At 41.7% G+C, this 19,271-nt stretch overlaps 1 protein-coding gene across 3 annotated transcripts in view; it reads right to left on the bottom strand.

The window, feature by feature from the left end:
• Window positions 1–19,271, bottom strand: part of Slc38a6 (solute carrier family 38 member 6) — a 60,812-nt gene that overhangs the window by 26,780 nt on the left and 14,761 nt on the right. For all 3 annotated transcript variants that reach the window (XM_036206226.1, XM_036206227.1, XM_036206228.1), the window contains 2 exons: window positions 14,480–14,532; window positions 10,304–10,343 (listed from right to left, as the gene is read on the bottom strand). In XM_036206226.1, coding sequence (XP_036062119.1) covers window positions 10,304–10,343; window positions 14,480–14,532 — 93 coding nt within the window. The remainder of the gene's footprint in view (window positions 1–10,303; window positions 10,344–14,479; window positions 14,533–19,271) is intronic.

Here is a 19,271-nt window from a genome sequence, read left to right as displayed (position 1 = left end):
ATCTGATCAGGTAACAACAGGTAGTCAAGTATCACTACTGCCTCATGGTCATGAGAGAGATGAGTACTAACTACTGATGGTCATGGGAGAGATGAGTACTAACTACTGACGGTCATGGGAGACATGAGTACTAACTACTGACTAATGGTCATGGGGAGACATGAGTACTAACTATTGACAGTCATGGGAGACATGAGTACTAACTACTGACAGTCATGGGAGACATGAGTACTAACTACTGACTAATGGTCATGGGGAGATATGAGTACTAACTACTGACAGTCATGGGAGACATGAGTACTAACTACTGACGGTCATGGGAGACATGAGTACTAACTATTGACGGTCATGGGAGACATGAGTACTAACTATTGATAATCATGGGAGACATGAGTACTAACTACTGACAGTCATGGGAGACATGAGTACTAACTACTGACAGTCATGGGAGACATGAGTACTAACTACTGACGGTCATGGGAGACATGAGTACTAACTATTGACGGTCATGGGAGACATGAGTACTAACTATTGATAGTCATGGGAGACATGAGTACTAACTACTGACAGTCATGGGAGACATGAGTACTAACTACTGACGGTCATGGGAGACATGAGTACTAACTACTGATGGTCATGGGAGACATGAGCACTAACTATTGATGGTCATGGGAGACATGAGTACTAACTACTGATGGTCATGGGAGACATGAGTACTAACTACTGATGGTCATGGGGAGAGATGAGTACTAACTACTGATGGTCATGGGAGACATGAGTACTAACTACTGACTGACGGTTGTGGGAAGACATGAGTACTACTGCTTGACAGTCAAGGGGGGATGTAAGTACTACCGGATGGTCATGGGGAGATATGTGTATTAACTACTGACTGATGGTCGTGGGGAGGCATGAGTATTAACTACTGACTGATGGTCGTGGGAAGACATGAGTACTACTGCTTGACAGTCAAGGGGGATGTGAGTACTACCTGATGGTCATGGGGAGATGTGTGTATTAACTACTGACTGATGGTCGTGGGGAGACAGGAGTTGGGACAGAGGCAGAGAGGGAACAGGCAGAGAGGAGAAAGGCTAGAAAGTCAGAACAGCTGCTCACTCTGGGCACGGCATGCCTGTTACATGCTTGGCTATATTCTAAGTGATAGGAAGTTTTGGGGGCATCTAATTTCCGTACCAACCTGCCAGACAGACATGATTTCACCCGCAGGAATGGGAGCCCTGTGTACTAATTTGCTATGTGGGTACAGGTGGAAAGCGCCAGTCTCACTGGAGGAGCTCACTCTATTAAATGCTAGTCTGCTCTGGGCAGCTGGAGAGGCAACCAACCAAAGCCAAGAAAATAAAAAGTCTATCCAAGGGGCCTCTCTAGAATGAAGTCCTTTATTTATTTCTATCAGCGTTTAAGCAACAAATTGCTTTTAGCTACTGAGTTTAACAATCAGGCTCAAAGAAAAGAAGAATCTCTAAAATGAAGACCAAAGTTTTAACCATTTCAGCTGGGGACACACTGTATTGTTCATGGAGTCCACTTGGGGTTGTAATTCTTGTTGGAGTAATTGGCTCAAAATTCACATAGCTTCATGCCAGGACTTCATAGTATCTGCTGCCGTGATTCAGTTGCCTGTCAGTGGAGGCAAAGCTCCAAAGAGAAGTCTCTTAGTCACATACATCAAAGATTTAACACATCACTGAAACCTAAAAAAATAAGAAAAATCAACCCTCTCCCTCCATACCTCCATGCTTTAGGAAACAGTGTTCCCCAATCCCCAGAAATGTTTCTCAGTGTGTCATTAGTCCACCATACAACTCTGAAGAAGAAAAGACTCAATCGAGTTTGGGTCTAAACAATCATTAGTCTAAAGGATAATTCCCCATGCTGCTAAACACTTAAGAGGACATGTGTGAAGACAGGATGGTGTTCAGTGATCTTAAAAATAGAACTGGGTTTTCAGCACTTGGGGGAAGCCCAGCAACTTCTCAAAGGATTAGTCAGTGGCCTAAACAAACAGAGGCGCTATGGTTTGCCTTTCCATTGAAGAGATTCAGTTTTATTTCAAACTTGTCTTTAGTCATGGATAATAACTAGGTTATTCAAGATGTTTCATTAACCTGGTGTTTCCACTAAATGTCTAAATGCCACAGAAATTCTATCCCACTCAAATAGTAGACAATCTCTTTTTTAAAAGAATCTTTTTTTTTTTTTTTTAAATCTCTGTAAAACAACGTAATTTCCCTAAACTGCAAAACTGGGAAAAAAACAAACCATGGTAGAAACCGTTCCTTCACTCTCCTAAAAGGAGCCTTTCTTTTAAAGCTTGTTGAGACCCTAAACCTAAAGTGGGACCAGAGAGCCAGGCCTAGGGGCCAGGGCCTGGAACTGAGCTTCTCAGGGGACTGACATGGGAGGATGGGGGTACAAGGCCTGCCTGGACAGCCTAGTGAGAACTGGGGATGGGGGTCAGCTAGGGGGAAAGCACTGTGGTGGAGAGCTTGCTTAGCATGCATGTGTTCAATCCTCAGTAACACACACACACACACACACACACACACACACACACACACATACAAACACACCACACACACATACACACACACATACACACACACACACTCACACACTCACACACTCACACACATACACACACACACACACATACAAACACACACACACATACAAACACACACACATACAAACACACACACACACACACACACATACAAACACACACACACACACACACACACACACTCACAATATCCACTATTTTTTAAACTGTCATTATCAAACTTCAATAGAAATCTTTGCTAATACATTGTTTTCAAACTCTTTAACATGTTACTACTAAATTTTGTCAAGGCAAATGTTTGTGAAAAAAGATGCCTCTCAGAGTTCTTATACTTCTACAGTATTTTCTAGAATTTGGGGATAATATTATTCAAGGTTTTTGTTTTTTGTTTTTTGTTTTCCTTTTTCTTTTTTTAAGCTGCAGTTATTCTGACCAGCAGATGGTGGTGTAACAGCACTCCCAACCCCAGCTTCCCCAGGGCAAGACAGACCGCTGCATCCAGACTCTGCTTCAAGACAACAATTTACATTCTCTAACATTACATCGTGGATTTGTCCAATAATGGGAGTCTGAGATTTCTGTAGTCACTGAATCTTCCCGTCTATAAGACGCAGACCCTGCACCATCTAGTTCACGGCTGCTAGGTTCTCTCACTCCTCACAGCCCCAACTGAGGCGTTAACCAAGGCTGTTAACGTCTGTGGATTCTGTGCCAGACAGGAAAGCCTGGGTCACTCTAGCCATTTCAGGAGGTTTCAGTGAAACTAGCTCTCCTGACAATGTGTAGTGATTACATCGTTAATCTTCTGTGAGGACCTGGGGAAGTAAGGCAAGAACAAGTATGCTTTCTGTAATGATGACTCACACGTTATAAAAGCAGAGTAAGTTGGCACACTGCTCGGAACCACTCATCCTCCCAGGTTCTGAGTTGAGCAAGACATGAATTAGGAACGTTAACGGCCTTTGCTTTAATAGTGGACTTCCAAGAGTGGGTAAGGACTTTCCTTGGCTTAACCAAGATGAGCTGGGGTTTGCTGTTTAATTCTAGTGACAGTGTAGCCCACAGAGTGGTCTGCCACAGTTCAATGTAATGTAAAACAAACTACTTTTCAGACGGGGACCAGTGCAATGGAGTGGGGCCGTGAGAATTAGCTGGCCCTCCCACCACACTCCTTGGTCCTCTTAGACAGCAGCTGACTGAGTTCACAGCCTGTGCTAGCGTTCCTTTGCCTGCGACAGCCTTCAACACTGAAGTTCTAAGCTGCCTCCTCTCTCCCTCACGCAAATGCACTAGCTCTGCCTTGCGGCAGGGGACAGAGGGCCACACCTGGCAATGGCCTCTTTTAGGCTCCTGACCATTACTGCTGAGAGAGCAGGAGTCACAAGTAATATTTTCTCTGCGGCTCTCCACTTTCTCAAGGCCAATGATTCTAAAACCTTGAGTCCTAACTGCAGTAAGCAGCATTTTTAGGGGTTTATTTGAAGGAAGCCTCCAGCGCAATCATTTTGGTAGAGCACACTGGTGCCTGTGGTTAGCATGAGTGCCCCAGGTTTGTTAACAGGCTATGGTAAGGGAATAAACAAGGCCTTCACCAAAAGACCCACAGAATAAGTAGTAAAGAGCAATTTATGAATTTATGACCATTTCGTCTCTTGTTTTTCCTTTTAGTGTCGGGGATTGAAACAAGAAGGCTGAGATGTGTAAATATCACACAGCACAGAGCTGAAGCTGGGGTTGTAAGAAAATATAAATGAAATATATTGTATGAAAAGAAACCTGTTTTGTTGTTTTTCTTTCTTCTTTCTTTTTTTTCTTTAAGATTATTTATTTATTTAGAGGAGGGTATCAGATCTCACTACAGATGGTTGTGAGCCACCATGTGGGTGCTGGGAATTGAACTCAGGACCTCTGGAAGAACAGTCAGTGCTCTTAACCTCTGAGCCATCTCTCCAGCCTGTATGAAAATTTTTTAACTAAAAAAAAAGAAAGAGAGAGAAAGAAGCTGGGTGTAATGGCTAACAATGTTTGTCAACTTGATAGAATCTAGGAGACAAACCTCTGAGATATTATCTAGCTTAGCTTCACTCTGGTGGGAAGAATCACCTCAACTGTAGATGGCACTAACTCCATAGGAGGGAGTCCTGGACTGAATCTGCACCTGTGGGCACAATCTGATGGCAGCCTGGGGTACTGTAGCTCCACCTTCCATGTGATCACTTTCCCTGGGGCAGAAAGCCAGAGCAAACCCTTCCTCCTCAGGTATTTAGTTGTAGCAGCAAGAAAAGTCACTAATCCAGGAGTGTGGTGGTGCACACCTGTGATCCCAGTGCTCAGGAGGCCAAGGCAGAAGGACCAAGGGTTACAGGCTCACCTCGACGACACGGTAAAAGCCTGTCACACCCATAAAAAAAAAAGAGAGAAAGTTGAGGAGCATTAAGACATGGCACCTAACTGGAAATGCTGACTCTGCCTCATGAGTGCCTGAGAGGATTAACACACCTTCCCCAAGGGCCACGTCAGAATCCACATTTCTAGATGAGAGGAGACCCTGAGCTTTCTATTTCCCACCAGATTCTTCAACAAAGAAAACTAAAACCAAGAGAACCAGAGAGAGGGTTCCTGGAAGCACATGCCTGCTTGACCAAAGACTGGAGTCACGGTACAAGGCACCTGCCATCAAGCAGTGCCCCGCTCAAGGGTAAGCTTCAAATTCTACTGCAGTGAAGGAGGTCTTTATGCACATTTAGCTGAGAAAAGAAAACCTTGCAAATATGCTTTCACTTATTACTCACAGGCTCTCAATAAATAAACTCTCAAGTAATGTGAATAAATTAATGAGGACATATTCTAAAATAAGCATTACTAGCTTTCCTGAACTTAAGGGACATTTAAAATGCCGTGACAGCATCTGAGTTGCTTTTTTAAAGTTCTCAAACAAGCAAGCAAAGCAACAACCTTAAGAATGCAGACTTGATGATTTATATGACACCAAATCCAAGAGTCTTTTCCAGATCAGCCAGACAACTGGCCCAACAGTTTCATTTGAATGCTTTCAGGGACAAAGACCACTTTTTAAGAAGTGTGGGTCATCTCTACTTCAACCACCCAGCTTATTGTCAAGGTTATTTGCTAAGTCTGACAGCATGCCCCAAATCATGTGTATAGGGAACACAGTCCTAACATGCAGAAGGATTTGAGGTGCATCTGATGGGAAAGGTTTAGGTCATGAGAATCCACATTTACATGCGGGTTTAGCCCACTGTAAGGGTTCAAGGCTAAGAGTTTGACTGCATGCTTTGTGCTACCATGTGACAGCTGATATATAATAAGCCAAGTAACACCAAAAGCTCCTTGGAATTTGGCTTCCTCTGGAGGAATTCCTTGATCCCTCCAGGTAGTGACTTTGCCATAACCAGCTGAGTTCTTATGATAAATTCCGCCACGTGATCAGGTAAGAAAGCCCTCACAGGATGTGGTTTCCTTGATCTAGGACGTCCAGCCTCCAAAAGATGATAACTTTATTACAAATTCCCCATTGAATGATATTTTGATACAGAACATAAAACAAGAGTATTCTAGAGGAGGAACCTACATTAGCTTTTCTGTGAACTTTCATACTTCAGAACCAATTTTGCTCTCAAGAAAACACTGCATTAGTTCAGTTTCTTTATCTTTTATGGTCAGCTTTGACACTAGTGATGGACCTACATTCTATGTCTGTGTGCATACCTCAGGTAAACACAGGGTGTCTTTTTCAATTGTTCTCTACCCTAGTTTTCTGAGGCAGGTTACCTAACTAAACCTGGAGCTCATGGATTCAGCTATACATGTTGGCCAAAGAGCCCCAGAGATCCTCACTTGCTGCGGGCCGCAGGAATATATCATAAGAACTCAGCTGGTTATGGCAAAGTCACTACCTGGAGGGATCAAGGAATTCCTCCAGAGGAAGCCAAATTCCAAGGAGCTTTTGGTGTTACTTGGCTTGTTATATATCAGCTGTCTTCTGTTATAAAAATCATGTGCGCCTTCATAGTTTTCCCTATTGACTTTTTCTAAGAAGGGCTAACAGTGTGGACTGATCACTCTCCGGACATACACATTCAAGGTATTTGGAGAACAGCCTCAGGAGAGGCTTTCTCTGGAATCAGGTATCTCCCTTAGCCACTCTCAAGGACTAGCTAGCAGTAATAACAGTCCACATGAAAGTCTCCTGATTTAAGGTGAATTCCACAAGGAGACACCGCCTAGGTCAGGCGGACCTTAAGTGACAGCTTTACACAATTTAGCTTGGACCCTCCTTTCTTATAGCCTTACTAACTTTATAGACCTCTAACTCCTTACCTAACCACTTCTAGGAATATTTAGATAACTTTCTGAGCTGACAGCTATGCTCAGCCAGAACCCCAGTTCAAGCCTCCCTGTAATTATCATTGGCAGCATCTGGCCAGGTCCATCCCCAGATGGAGGAAAGTACCTTATCAGAGATACCTCTGTACTCTCTAAGAACAGACTTAAGCATCCAGGCTACCCGCTTGAGAAGGCCTGGCAGATATGCCAATTAAGCTTAACTTTCTCCTTTCCCAGATCTTACCTCTAGTTCCAGATCTCCCTTAACTATCACCAGAGGCATCTACCTATACACAGGTTGCCTAAAGACCGAGCACACTTTCCCCCACCCTGCAGTAAAAGGGCAGGCAGATAGCTTGAACAGATAGGAGCCACAGGAAAAAAGAAGGCAGTTTTATTTTCTCCCATTGACCTAGCAACTTATAGATTCTTAACATTTTCTACCAATCACTTTTAAGACTATAGTGGAGCAGATAAGATCCCTCTTCTTAGCTATTACCTGAATTTAGCCTTTAGTTAATTCATTCCCCATTAGTCACTTCCCTTTGGGGTTGCAAATGACAATTAATAATTACTGCCCCTCTATGTGATTCTTATCACCCCTCCATTTGACCCTGGAAGCCTGGCTTTGCACTGCTAAGGGATTACTGCTTGTAAGTGTATATATACCAGGACTTCCCAGGGCACGGTGGGGGGGGGGGGGCAGGGGACACAGAGAAGAGAAAAGAGAATGGAAGAACTAGATGGATAAGAAATTGAGAGGAACAAACCGAGATGGGGAAGAACTAGATTGAAGGGCTAGAGAGAGGACTAGAGGAACGAGATGGAAGATGAGGAAGAGCCAGATGGGGAAGTACTAGCTGGGTAAGGGCAAGATGAAAAGGACCTAGATGAGGCAGAATTAAGATGAGAGAATTAAGATAGAACTTAGAGGGAGCAGTAGATAAGTATAGAGAGAAATCAGGCAAGAAAGAAGCTAGGCACGAGAACAGAACTGAAGTGTGTATACAGGATGTTATGCCAGAGGAATTAAAGCAAGTGGAGTATGGAGCTCGGTGTTCTATTTCCCAGAATAGTCCTCGCTGTTCATAGTTCTCTCTCCTGAGCCCTGGGATGTATAATATTAAGGCTGGTCCCTATAACATTATACAAGACTCACTCTGCTTCTGCACTGGCGTGAGGGTGTGCATCCTCACACCTGGCTGCTCATGAGTGCTGGGAATCTGTACTCAGGGCCACTTGTTTGTGAAGCAGGTACCAACTGAGTTATCTTCCTAGCCCCACTATTTCCCACTTATTTTCACTTAGAAAAATTGTATGGTGTTTTGCTGACATGTATGTTTGTGTACCATGTGCATGTAGTGCTTGTGGAGGTCAGAAGAGGGCATGAAATCCCTCTGGAACTTGAGTTACAGACAATTGTGAGCTGCCATGTGGATGCTGAGAATTGAACCCAGGTCCTCTAAAGGAGCAGCCAGTGCTCTTAACTGCTGAGCCATCTCTCCAGCTCCCAAATACTTAGATATAGAGTACTAATCATTTAAGTGCCTCTCAATCCAGCAAGGTTCCAGACATTGTGCTGGTTACTAGGAGTACAAAGAGGGATGGACACAAGCCCTGGAAAAACTTATAGCGCAGAAGAGAAATATGTGCGGAGGTAACCTCAGACAAGGTTAACCTCAGCAAGGTTAAAACTGCCATGTCTAAATCAGGTTAGAGAAAAGAGGAGCTTCCATGGTGAAAACTACAGAAACATAGCAGCGGGCATCATGCAAAGATAAAAAGATTGGATTTGAATTCCCAAACTAAAAATTCAAAATAAATTATTATACAATGGTTCAATCCGATCTGAACAAAATCTAATAGGTCTTAATGAGGGCCTACAGAAGAATCATCACTAAGCAGTTAAGCAATACATATTTGTTAATTAAAAGTATCCCACAACAAATCTTGAAATCAATTGCATGGAAAATTCCCAAGGGATGAGGTTAGTGCTCCTGGTTTCAGGAGTGAAGTATGAAGTCACCGTTTCATAAAAATTCAAAGCATTAAAATGTGGACATTCAGGATTCCAAAACGACTCACTGACTGGAATCCCCACCACCAAAATTCTTACTGAAGAAAGAGTCTAGCTGAACAATACTTAGAGTGAAATAGCTCAGATCTTAAGCGATCATCTTGCAGTTATTTAAAACTATTAGATGTAAAAAAATGATTAAAATTTCTTGTGAGCACACAATCTTGTGTAAGATCCAAAGTGCACATATTTCCTGGTGGGTTTTCTATGACTCTGACAGTATTTATTTAGCATTCCAGCTGGTGATAAAAATAAATGAAGACACAGCTCAGCTCTCTGCAATCTCTTTACAACATGTGCATACAATTCTCATACTTTGGAGTTAAATGTTTAATACATTCAGTCAACTGTCTATAATTAACAATGATTTTCATTTCTATGTAGTTCTCATATTAGGATTAGTTGTATGCTGTGGGATAATTCTCATGTACACTGTAAAGATTTGTCACTTGAATTGGTTTAATAAAACACTGACTGGCCAGTAGCCAGGCAGGAAGTGTAGGCGGGTTTATCAAACTAAGAATTCTGGGAAGAGGAAGGGCAGTCAGGAGTCACCAGCCAGATGCGGAGGAAGCAAGATGAGAATGCCGTTTTGAGAAAAGGTACCGAGCCACATGGCTAAACATAAGATAAAAATTATGGGTTAATTTAAGTGTAAGAGCTAGTTAGTAATAAGCCTGAGTTACTGGCTGAGCATTTATAAGCAATATCAAACCTCCGAGTCAATTACTTGGGAAACAGCGGCTGGGTATTTGGGAACAGGCAGGTGGGAGAAAAACTTCCAGCTCTGGTGGTATGATCAGTTTTTAGTAGGAACCAGGGAAAGATAAACTTGAGGATGCCTCTTGTCCTTAGATAAGCTACTTGGTCATTTTTAATTTCTTAGCTCCAAGGGGACATTGAGCATACCTGACTGTTGACACAGTCCATGGGGCACTATTCCCTCTAAAGAAGTTTCTGTCAGTGGGAATGATTAAGGGGGGAAAGCAGAGGGAAAACTGTTCAGAAATCACTTTGGGAACATTTCCAAACTGCACCCTCTCACCACCACAGCCATGGAAGGCCTAAGAAGACTGTGATCAAGGTTTAGCTAGAGCTGAAGTTAGAAGCATATTTACCAGTACTACTAAAAAGATCCAAGAAAGATCAGGAGACAAGAAAAGCAGACTTCTGAAGATGGCTGCATCTACAGAGATTTAGTGTCCCAACTAGACCTGCAGGAAGGCAAGGGACCAGGGAACAACTAGTTCCATTACTATGTGCAAATATAATCCATTCTCAATGCTTACCTCCAATATTCTGAATTATTATGGTGCCTGCCACCACCACCTAAAAAAGAACAAATGTATTCAGAAGATAAAAGGAGAAACAGTAAAAAAGGACAGAATTGTATTATAATTAATAACCAACACAACAAAGGCAGATGCACAACTCACGACTGAAGAGATACTGGTAAGAATAAATCTGTCAGCTGTCTGTACTATGTAAAATTAATAAATATCATAAAAAGTCTTTCCTTACAACCTCCATAGCTACTATAAAGATATTTCTTAGCAGTCATGTTTGAATAGCTAAAAAAGGTAATAAAGCTAGTAAGCTGTGATTACCAATGTCTAATAAGCTGGCATTGAATCTGGGAAGTCCTATGGTCCCTTTCTTCCTGGCTTTAGCACATCGCTTTAGTAGGTATCCCAAAACAGACTGGAGTGTGCTGTGTCAACCACATTACCTAGATGGAATGGATGATTTTCTGCCAGCAGCCTGGCACAGACCTTGTATTTGGGCATCCTAGTCTCAAAGATTCAACAGCCTACAGCAGAAAACTCTAGGGCAGACCGGATCTGGAGAATTTAGGCAATATATTTCAAACTAAAAAATGTGAAGTAAGCTAAGTGTAAAACAGCAGGCAGTGGCGAGGGCAACAGGAAGCTGAGACTCTTTCTCCTCAGTCTGTCTGGTTGAGGGCATGTGAGGAAGTGGAGCCAATGGAGCCAGATCATCTAGTATTTAGTAAGTCAAAAATTGAGTTTCACAGTTGGCAAATGGCTAAAAATAAAAAAGGTCTGAACTCAACAAAAAATGCCCAACAACTATGCTCAGTCTGTTTCTGGTCTGGGATGAGACTCGTGGGGAACTTGAAGGAAATGTTTAAATATTATATTCTCTCTCGGGCCTCCTGACCATCAAACACCTGGGCTGTAAGCACCAGCAGACATTTAGAGCTGACTAGCTACCTGTATCATTCGGGTCTCCGTGGACTGAGGACAGGTCATACCGCAGGCTCACCTCTACGGGGAATTCCTCCTGGGTCAGAGCATCGGGACCTGGGGTCCTTTCAGGTGCAGGGGAAGCCTAACGGTCTGGAAATCGGGCAAGGTCTCTAGAGATTCAGGTGTGCTGGACAGTTTTATGTCAACTTGATACAAGATAGAGTCATCTGAGAGGAGGGAGCTTCAGTTGAGAAAATGCCTCTATAAGACTGGACTATAGGCAAGCCTGCAGGGCATTTTCTTAATTAGTGATTGATGAGGGAGGGCCCAGCCCATTGTGGGTGGTGTCATCCCCAGGCTAGTGGTCCTGAGTTCTATAAGGAAACTGGCTAAGAAAGCCATGAGGAGCAAGCCGGTAACTAGCACCTCTCCATGGCTGCTGCATCAACTCCTGCTTCCATGTTCTTGCCCTGTTTGAGTTCTCCCAGTGACTTCCCCCAACAGTGATGGACTGTTCTCTGGAAGTGTAAGCCGAATAAACCCTTTCCTTCCCAGTTTTCTCTTTCTGTGGTGTTTCATCACAGCAATTGTAACTAACCAAGACAGTAGTCATGGCCATTCTGATGTTTTCTAGAAGGCAGTTTGCATCTTGTGGGGGCCCAAATTACTCAGGGTCAGAGAATCTGAGCTTGCTTTACCCAGCAGGGCTACACAGGAGATGATGTGGCCATGGGAGTGGTTACCAGGTGTTTAGAAGGGTCTACACTTGGCTGTACCGTGTGCTTTGATCTTATAAGAGGGAGGTCTTTTGCCTCTCCCCTTGGCATATTATATAAACAGCCCTTTTGAATAAAGCTCTGGGCTGTTGGGTATTGACCCAGGCCCTCCCGAAGCTATCCTGTGTCTCCATCTTTCTCCTCTAGGAGACTATCTTTCTAGGTCTATCTTTCTACCTAATATTTCCTCATTCCTCTCTCTTCCACCCGAGAACCCTTCGAAAGGTGGGAGCAGGTCGGAGCTGGACTCCCACAGACTCCCACAGCATCTAAGCTCAGATATGAGTTCCTGAAATCCAGTCATTTGTGGGAAGACTGTTCTGACTTTGTGTATGCCACCTGCAGTGCAAATGAAAGCCCCTGGCCACACACATGAAATACCTCTATTTTCTACAAATATATTGCAAATACAGTAGTTTAGCACTAACCCCTTTTCCATTCCTTCACTAAATTTAGGTATTTAATGTTTAGAAAGCCAGAATGAATGTCTGCCTATCTATACTTCTAGGCCTACTACAGTGCATGGGCATAGCTTTGCTCAATACATACTTATCTGATAGATAAATACACAAATTTAAAAAAATATTCCTCAAAAATTTTCAAAAATGTTTCTTTGATTCACAGAATAATATTATCCAACCACACATCAGGATGATGGGAAGATTTCAGGCCAGTTATAGAGATGGGGAAGAAATACAACCAAAATCTAAAAAGTCCTCAGTCTGGATACGTTCTGCCCAGTGCATGTAAGCAACATCACTGAGGATGAAGCAGCGCACATTCAGGAGAGAGACTCCACAGTCCACGCTCTTCGAGATGGCGCTGCTATGCAGGGATGATACTGCTGCTGCAAGCTGATGCTAGTGTCAGTGATGAGCATGGACTGGCACTCACAGTCATTAAATCACCAGGGAGTTCTTTTTCCTGTCTTCTTTGTTGTTGCTGTGGACCTACCTGCTGTATGCATATGCATACACCCAAGCATTAGATAGGCTGTTCCGCGTCTGTTAGGAAGTGCGCGTGTGAACGCCAAAGCTGACTGCAGGAGTCCTCTCCTGTCCCATTCTCTACCTTACTTTTTGAGACACAGTTCCTCCCTGAACTTGGAGTTGGCTGTTTGGGTGAGGCTGACAGGCCAGCAACCCCTTTACCCGCTTCCCCTGCAACCCGGAATCCTCCTGCTTCTGAACCCCTCCCTCAGTACTGAGGTCACTGGAATATGTTGCCATATTATACATGGTATACAGGTGTTGGGGGATGTGAACTCTGGTCCTGCTACTTGCACAGCATGTGCTTTTTAGCCCTATCTGGGGCGCTGTCATATACAAACACATGGAGGGAATGAACCAGACATACTAGACACTCTGCTCTCCAGGAAGAAAATGTTGCTGAGGATGATTAACGAAACCCACACCCTCAAGCACCACACTGTTTTGCTTGAGGTTTAGATGGTGAGGATGTAAGCCCTGGTGTTACCGAGGTTTACATACCCCTCAGCATTTCAAGAGTAAAGGTAACTGGAAGCAAAGAGAGCTTCTCTTCCTGCAGCAGAGCTGCATCTTCCTCCAAGACTCACCCCCTTAGAAATCACTTTAGCCATTTACAGTATGGAATCTACTTAGATCAAGAACAGAATAAATATGTGAGGCAACTCATAAGTTAATTAGCTCAAAGTTAGCCATTCTACAATGCGTACCTGTTTCAAAGTACCAAATACATGATATATATGTATATGACTTGTTTGTTAATTTAAAACAAATGCAAACAGAAAGTATTAATATTTACAATCAGAAGAATTCTTGTTTAGAACCAAAAATATGGGTAGCTCTTTAGATACTGAAACAGAAAAGCAGCTTAACTGTTAACACTAACAGCAATGCTTAAACCCTGGTAATCTGCAGGAAAAAAACGTTTATCTACAACTGTAAAGTTAGAAAACTACAGAAAACCAGTGCCAATAAAAGTTTGCTTTTATTTTCATTATTCTAAGAAGGAAACCCAGCAGATGCAGTGTCTACAGTCCTGGTGTTGGGTAACAGTTAAGAACAGGTCCTTTAACAGCTTTGGGCCTTCATTTTCTCACACTGTAAACAAGGGGACAGCCAGGCAATCTTTCAGCACTGCTCAGCTCTTAAATAATACTGCCTGTGTAATTACTGCTTTTAAAAATAGCCAGGGTATAATTTTAATTCTATATTATTTTCTTCTCTTTAAGGATTTACTCAGAGGATCTGATCAAAATTAACAAGGAAAACTAAGGGTCCCATTACTCCTGCAGTTCATCGAGTCAATGACAAGACTTAGAAACCAAACTGGTTTACAGATGTGCGTTGGAAGGACTCACATTTTTCTTTATTTTCCCATTCTATTGTTCCGTCTCTTCTTACTTTCGTATCCTCTCTTAAGGTCTTTCTCATATATACGGCTTTTTGAACTTGAAGGAGAAGAGAAATGCCCCAGGACAAGACAATGAAATTACCTTTCCAGTTAATCCAAATGCAAAGAGCCCAAGATCCTCGTAAGACGTCACCGCTGTTAGCAGAAAGGACAATTGTTACTTTTACACAAAACTATTTATCAAGGCTATTTTATACTCACAAGCGAGGCACGGTGCCATCCTCAGCTTCAGCCAATCAGGACTAGCTGTGGCATGGAGCCCCAGCACCCTGGGATGCAGGTAAAGCTAGGAACGGAGGCAGCGCTCACTTGGGTGGTTCCCAGAAGGCCTTTGAGTTTGCTCTCTGAAATCTTAATCTCCTTCCCAATGTAACCCAACACCTAAGAGTTAGATGTTTTGTAGAATGTGCCTCTTTAGCAAGAAGTGATGGGTTTTCCTTTTCTTAAAAACAACAACAACAAAAATCACCAAAGGGAGATGGCTCAGTAGTTAAAAACACAAGGTGGATTTCCAGCACCCACATGGCTGCTCACAATCATCTATAACTCCAGGTTCAGGGGATCTGATGCCCTCTTGTGGCCTCTGAGGGCACAGGGATACATATGGTGCCCAGACACACAGACAGGCAAAATACTCATGCACACAAAGTTGTTGTTGTTGTTGTTTTTTTTTTTTTTTGGAGCTGAGGATCGAACCCAGGGCCTTGCACTTACTAGGCAAGCGCTCTACCACTGAGCTAAATCCCCAACCCCAAAATGATTTTGTTTGTTTGTTTGGGTTTTTGTTTTTTTTTTTTCCAAGACAGGGTTTCTCTGTGTAGCTTTGAGCCTTTCCTGGAATTTGCTCTATAGACCAGGCTGGCCTCGAACTCACAGATATTCACCTGCCTCTGCCTCTCTAGTGTTGGGATTACAGGCGTGTGCCACCACCACTGCCCGGCATTTGTTGCTTTTTTTTTTTTTAAAGATCAAAAAATTCGCCAACGACTCCTTTTATTATGCTCTTCTAGTATACCTCATGTTCTGATTTTGTTTTTCAAATGCACATACAAATGGTTATTTTCCATTTTTACTAGGTTTCTAATCACTGTAAGATAACCAATAGCAGCACACTAAAACTGATAACCAGTTAACAGACATTTATCTACCAATCTAGTAGCTGGTCTACCCACCTTACAATCATTGACAGATGACTATTCTTAAAGAAGTACTAGCTTTGGGGGAAACCTTTAAAGATACATGCTTTGTAAAGCTGGAGTCTACCTACAATTGGCAGATATTAGCTAATCCAGGCCACACAGCCTAGGTTAATTCAATGGCCTGATTTCTCAAGAATACCCTGTTCATCCTTGGACAGGTCTTGTGTACTTGCATACACACTATCCAAACAGAAATTTTCACTAGCAGGAATTTCTAAACATTGGACACATAGTAAGATGGGGTATGATAGCTGTACCATTTGCCTTTCCAAGTACTTAGAGTGATGGTGATGTGTTTACAATGGAAAGAGTACCTTCATCCTATAATCAGGAGGAGCACACACGTTCTTTTTTCATCATAAAAATGTTGAATCGCATTCTCATTTCATTATGTTCAAGAAGTATGGTTATTAAGAGCACATGAAAATTAAAAGGCTTGTAAAAGAGCCACATTATGTTCTCAGCCCATACAGCTTTGCGTTTTCACAAGCGATGCTGCTGTTTACGAGGCTCTACAGTCTGAGAGGTGCACACGCCCACAGCGCTCTCACTGAAGAGAAGCAGGCTGGGAAGACACCAAGGCTTGGGACAGCAATGTTTCTGCTGGTTACAGACGTGGCTCGTTATGTAAAGCCAGTTTTAATACATCTTTTAAGACATATTTGGACTTTCTTTCAACTGCCATTTGAGAACAAAAAAAAAATCTTTTTTTGTATTTTCATAATAAAGGACATTTAGATACATAAAAATAAGCTTTTTAAAAATGATAGGTGGTTTTTCACACAGTAATTATGGAACCAGGAAGAAAACAGTGGGATACTGAATAATAAAAAAGGTATTAATAATTAACAAAAATCTTCATTTTAATCTATTATCAAAGTTCACCAAGGGACCTGGATACTTTTTTGAGTGATATATTTATGTTTAAAAGTGCATCTACATTCTGCTAAACATAGCACCCATGTACAATTCAGTACTGGATTTGGAAGACATTTTTATTATGGGTAGACCAAATATGAAGGTCACATGGGCTCACGGAAGCCCACACTCATGCTCAGCTGTGTCTTGTTTCATGAGAGCCTCTTTCTCTCAACCCTTGGGCTCAAACTCTACAGTAAAAATGCCGTTTACTTCGCTCACACTTTTGTAAAAAATCTCTGTACTTTTGAAAGTAGATGAAGCGCTGCTCAAGGGGCCGGAGGTGATCAGTCAAGTGTTTGTTGTATAATATGGCGACTGCATTCAGATCCCTGTACCCACTGAAAAACCATACATCTGTAACCCCCCGCTCCAACTTAATTCTTCCTACTGTTTTTTAGGGATGAGTTCAGGGCTTGTGTTAGTTCCAGGACTGTCACCAAGGTCGCGATGTATCTTTTTCTCAACAAATCCTACTGACAGCACTGACCCCTGTCACCATCAGCAGACTCTCTCCCAGTTAAGCCTGCTCCTGGGGACCTGTGGCCACTCTAGGACTTTAGTTGTTCTAGACTTTTCTGTAGCTGATTCTTGCCTGGCTGTTGACTTTGAAGTTCTAGGTCTTGCAGTTCCTGAGGTATCCTCTTCTGAGTTTTGCTGGGCTCTTCAAACTCCAAATCCGTTCCACCCTCATCCATGCATTTCCGTTTTTTACCTTGTCCCAAAGCTTCAGACTCGATCTCTGTCAACCTTCATCCTGGTATTTCCGTTTTTTTGACATTGTCATTTTCCAATATTCTGTAATCACCAACTCTGTTCCTTGTGTGAACTGTTTATTCCTGAAAGGAATGCCCACCATAATGTCATTCCCTGCTGAAGATGTGGAGGGACATCAGCAGGAAGTGTTGACTGGAATCTCTAACGCTGGAGTTGTCTGTTACATTGAAGCTGGAAGAAGGTTTTTTTTTTTTTTTTTTTTTTTTGTTGTTGTTTTTAATGTGTTTTTAAATGCTTGAAAACAGTACAAGAAAGGACAATGAATTGCACAGACTGATGATGTTCTGACCCATCACACTCTACCGGACTTGCATAGGATGTAGAACTGTGGCCACGCTACTGACTGCCTGTCCAGGGCTGTTAAGAAAAGCATCATGGTTACTTAAAGACACATTCTTTCAAGAATTAAGGAAACTTGCCTTAGTTTAGAAGTTGATTAGAAGTAACTATAATGGCAAATATCCATTTTTATCTCTGGTCTCAATTGAATCCAAACCTCAGCTTTGCTAGGGCTATATTGAATTATTTGAAAAATTTTATTCAATTTAAAGTTATGTTTTTTACTTAATCCATTAGATTAATATTGCTGTATCTCATTATCACTGTGGAAGTGGGGATTTAGGGTTGATATTGCTAATTATATAACACTCCATTTTAGATGTGATAAATTGTATTTAACTTTTCTGTTCATTATCTTACAGGTGTGTTTATGCAATTTTTATTTAATGAAGTGTAAAGTTGTTCAAAACAAAAAAATGCCATTTAATAATCTCTAACTCTGATTCATACTGGCTTGTACAGAAACTCTTTTCTGTGGAGAGGTCAAGGATCCAGTTTTACTTGAGGTGTGGTCCCTAAAACATTACTAAATTGAGGGTGACAGTCCTGGGCTGGCAGGATTACAGGAATGCATGGGCCATTACTCCAGACTTCCATTATTGCTTAAGAAAAACATTTCTATGTTGTCAGGTTTTTTTTTTTTTTTGTCACTTTATAAAAATTACCTGACCTAAATGACTTACTATTTGAAAAATAAATTCCTGATTTTCCAATAATAAATTCTTCCCCCAATTCCCCCAGACTTTTTTCTTTTAATTACTTTCTATTCAGAAGTAATGGTAACTCGTAAGCAATGCCATTCATGTTTATTGTCTTTCTCAGTGATTCCACATTTATGTCTATTAGAGAGAGCTTGCTAGTTTAAAGTGCCATATTCCACTAATTCATCAACATTCCAGAAATATGCAACACTCTCATTTATGCAAATTTCAGCTGAGTTAAATATAATTAAACAGAATAATTACAGAAATGCATACAATGAGATAAGTTTATAAAGACAGACAGAGTACAATTGGCAGGGTAGGGATCAGGGTGATATGGGCAGGACAGTTCATACTCTAGCTCAATTTATGACCCTGTGATATGGGCAGTACAGTTGTTACTCTAGCTCACTTTTATGAGTCTGTGGCAATCTCGTGATAATAAGCACATTTGAAGTACATTATTTCAAAGTTTTCTCTACTTTAAGATGATTTCTACTTAAATCCCTATATTTTCTAGGCTATAATTAATCTTTCCCTTGGGCTAAGTTCTTTTGGACCCAAAATTCTTCTCTTCTCATAAATAAAATAGTTTAACATCTCATTAATTCCCTTGCAATATTGAAGATTATATGTCAAGGACATATACACTTGCTAATATGAACAGATCTAATATGGCAACTGAAAGTCAGTGTTTTAAAATGAAAATAATTATAATTTAGGTGGTGTTAAAAAAGAAAGAGAAAGAAAAACATTTCTTCCAAGAATTTAAATCAATGAGGTTTTCCAGTGTTACACGAGACTACATTAAATATTGCTTTTCATATTACTATTTTGTATCTGTTTCTCAGTACATAAGCAATGATGCCAGTCACCAAAAAGTTAGACTATAGCTGTTTAATTTTTGTTGTCTGCTTCGTTTTTGTGTTGGGTGTTGGAT

This window comes from Onychomys torridus, chromosome 14, assembly GCF_903995425.1.
Source record: "Onychomys torridus chromosome 14, mOncTor1.1, whole genome shotgun sequence".
NCBI lineage: Eukaryota > Metazoa > Chordata > Mammalia > Rodentia > Cricetidae > Onychomys > Onychomys torridus.
The sequence above is the reverse complement of the archived record's forward strand: the minus strand, read 5'-3'. Positions and strand labels throughout refer to the sequence as shown.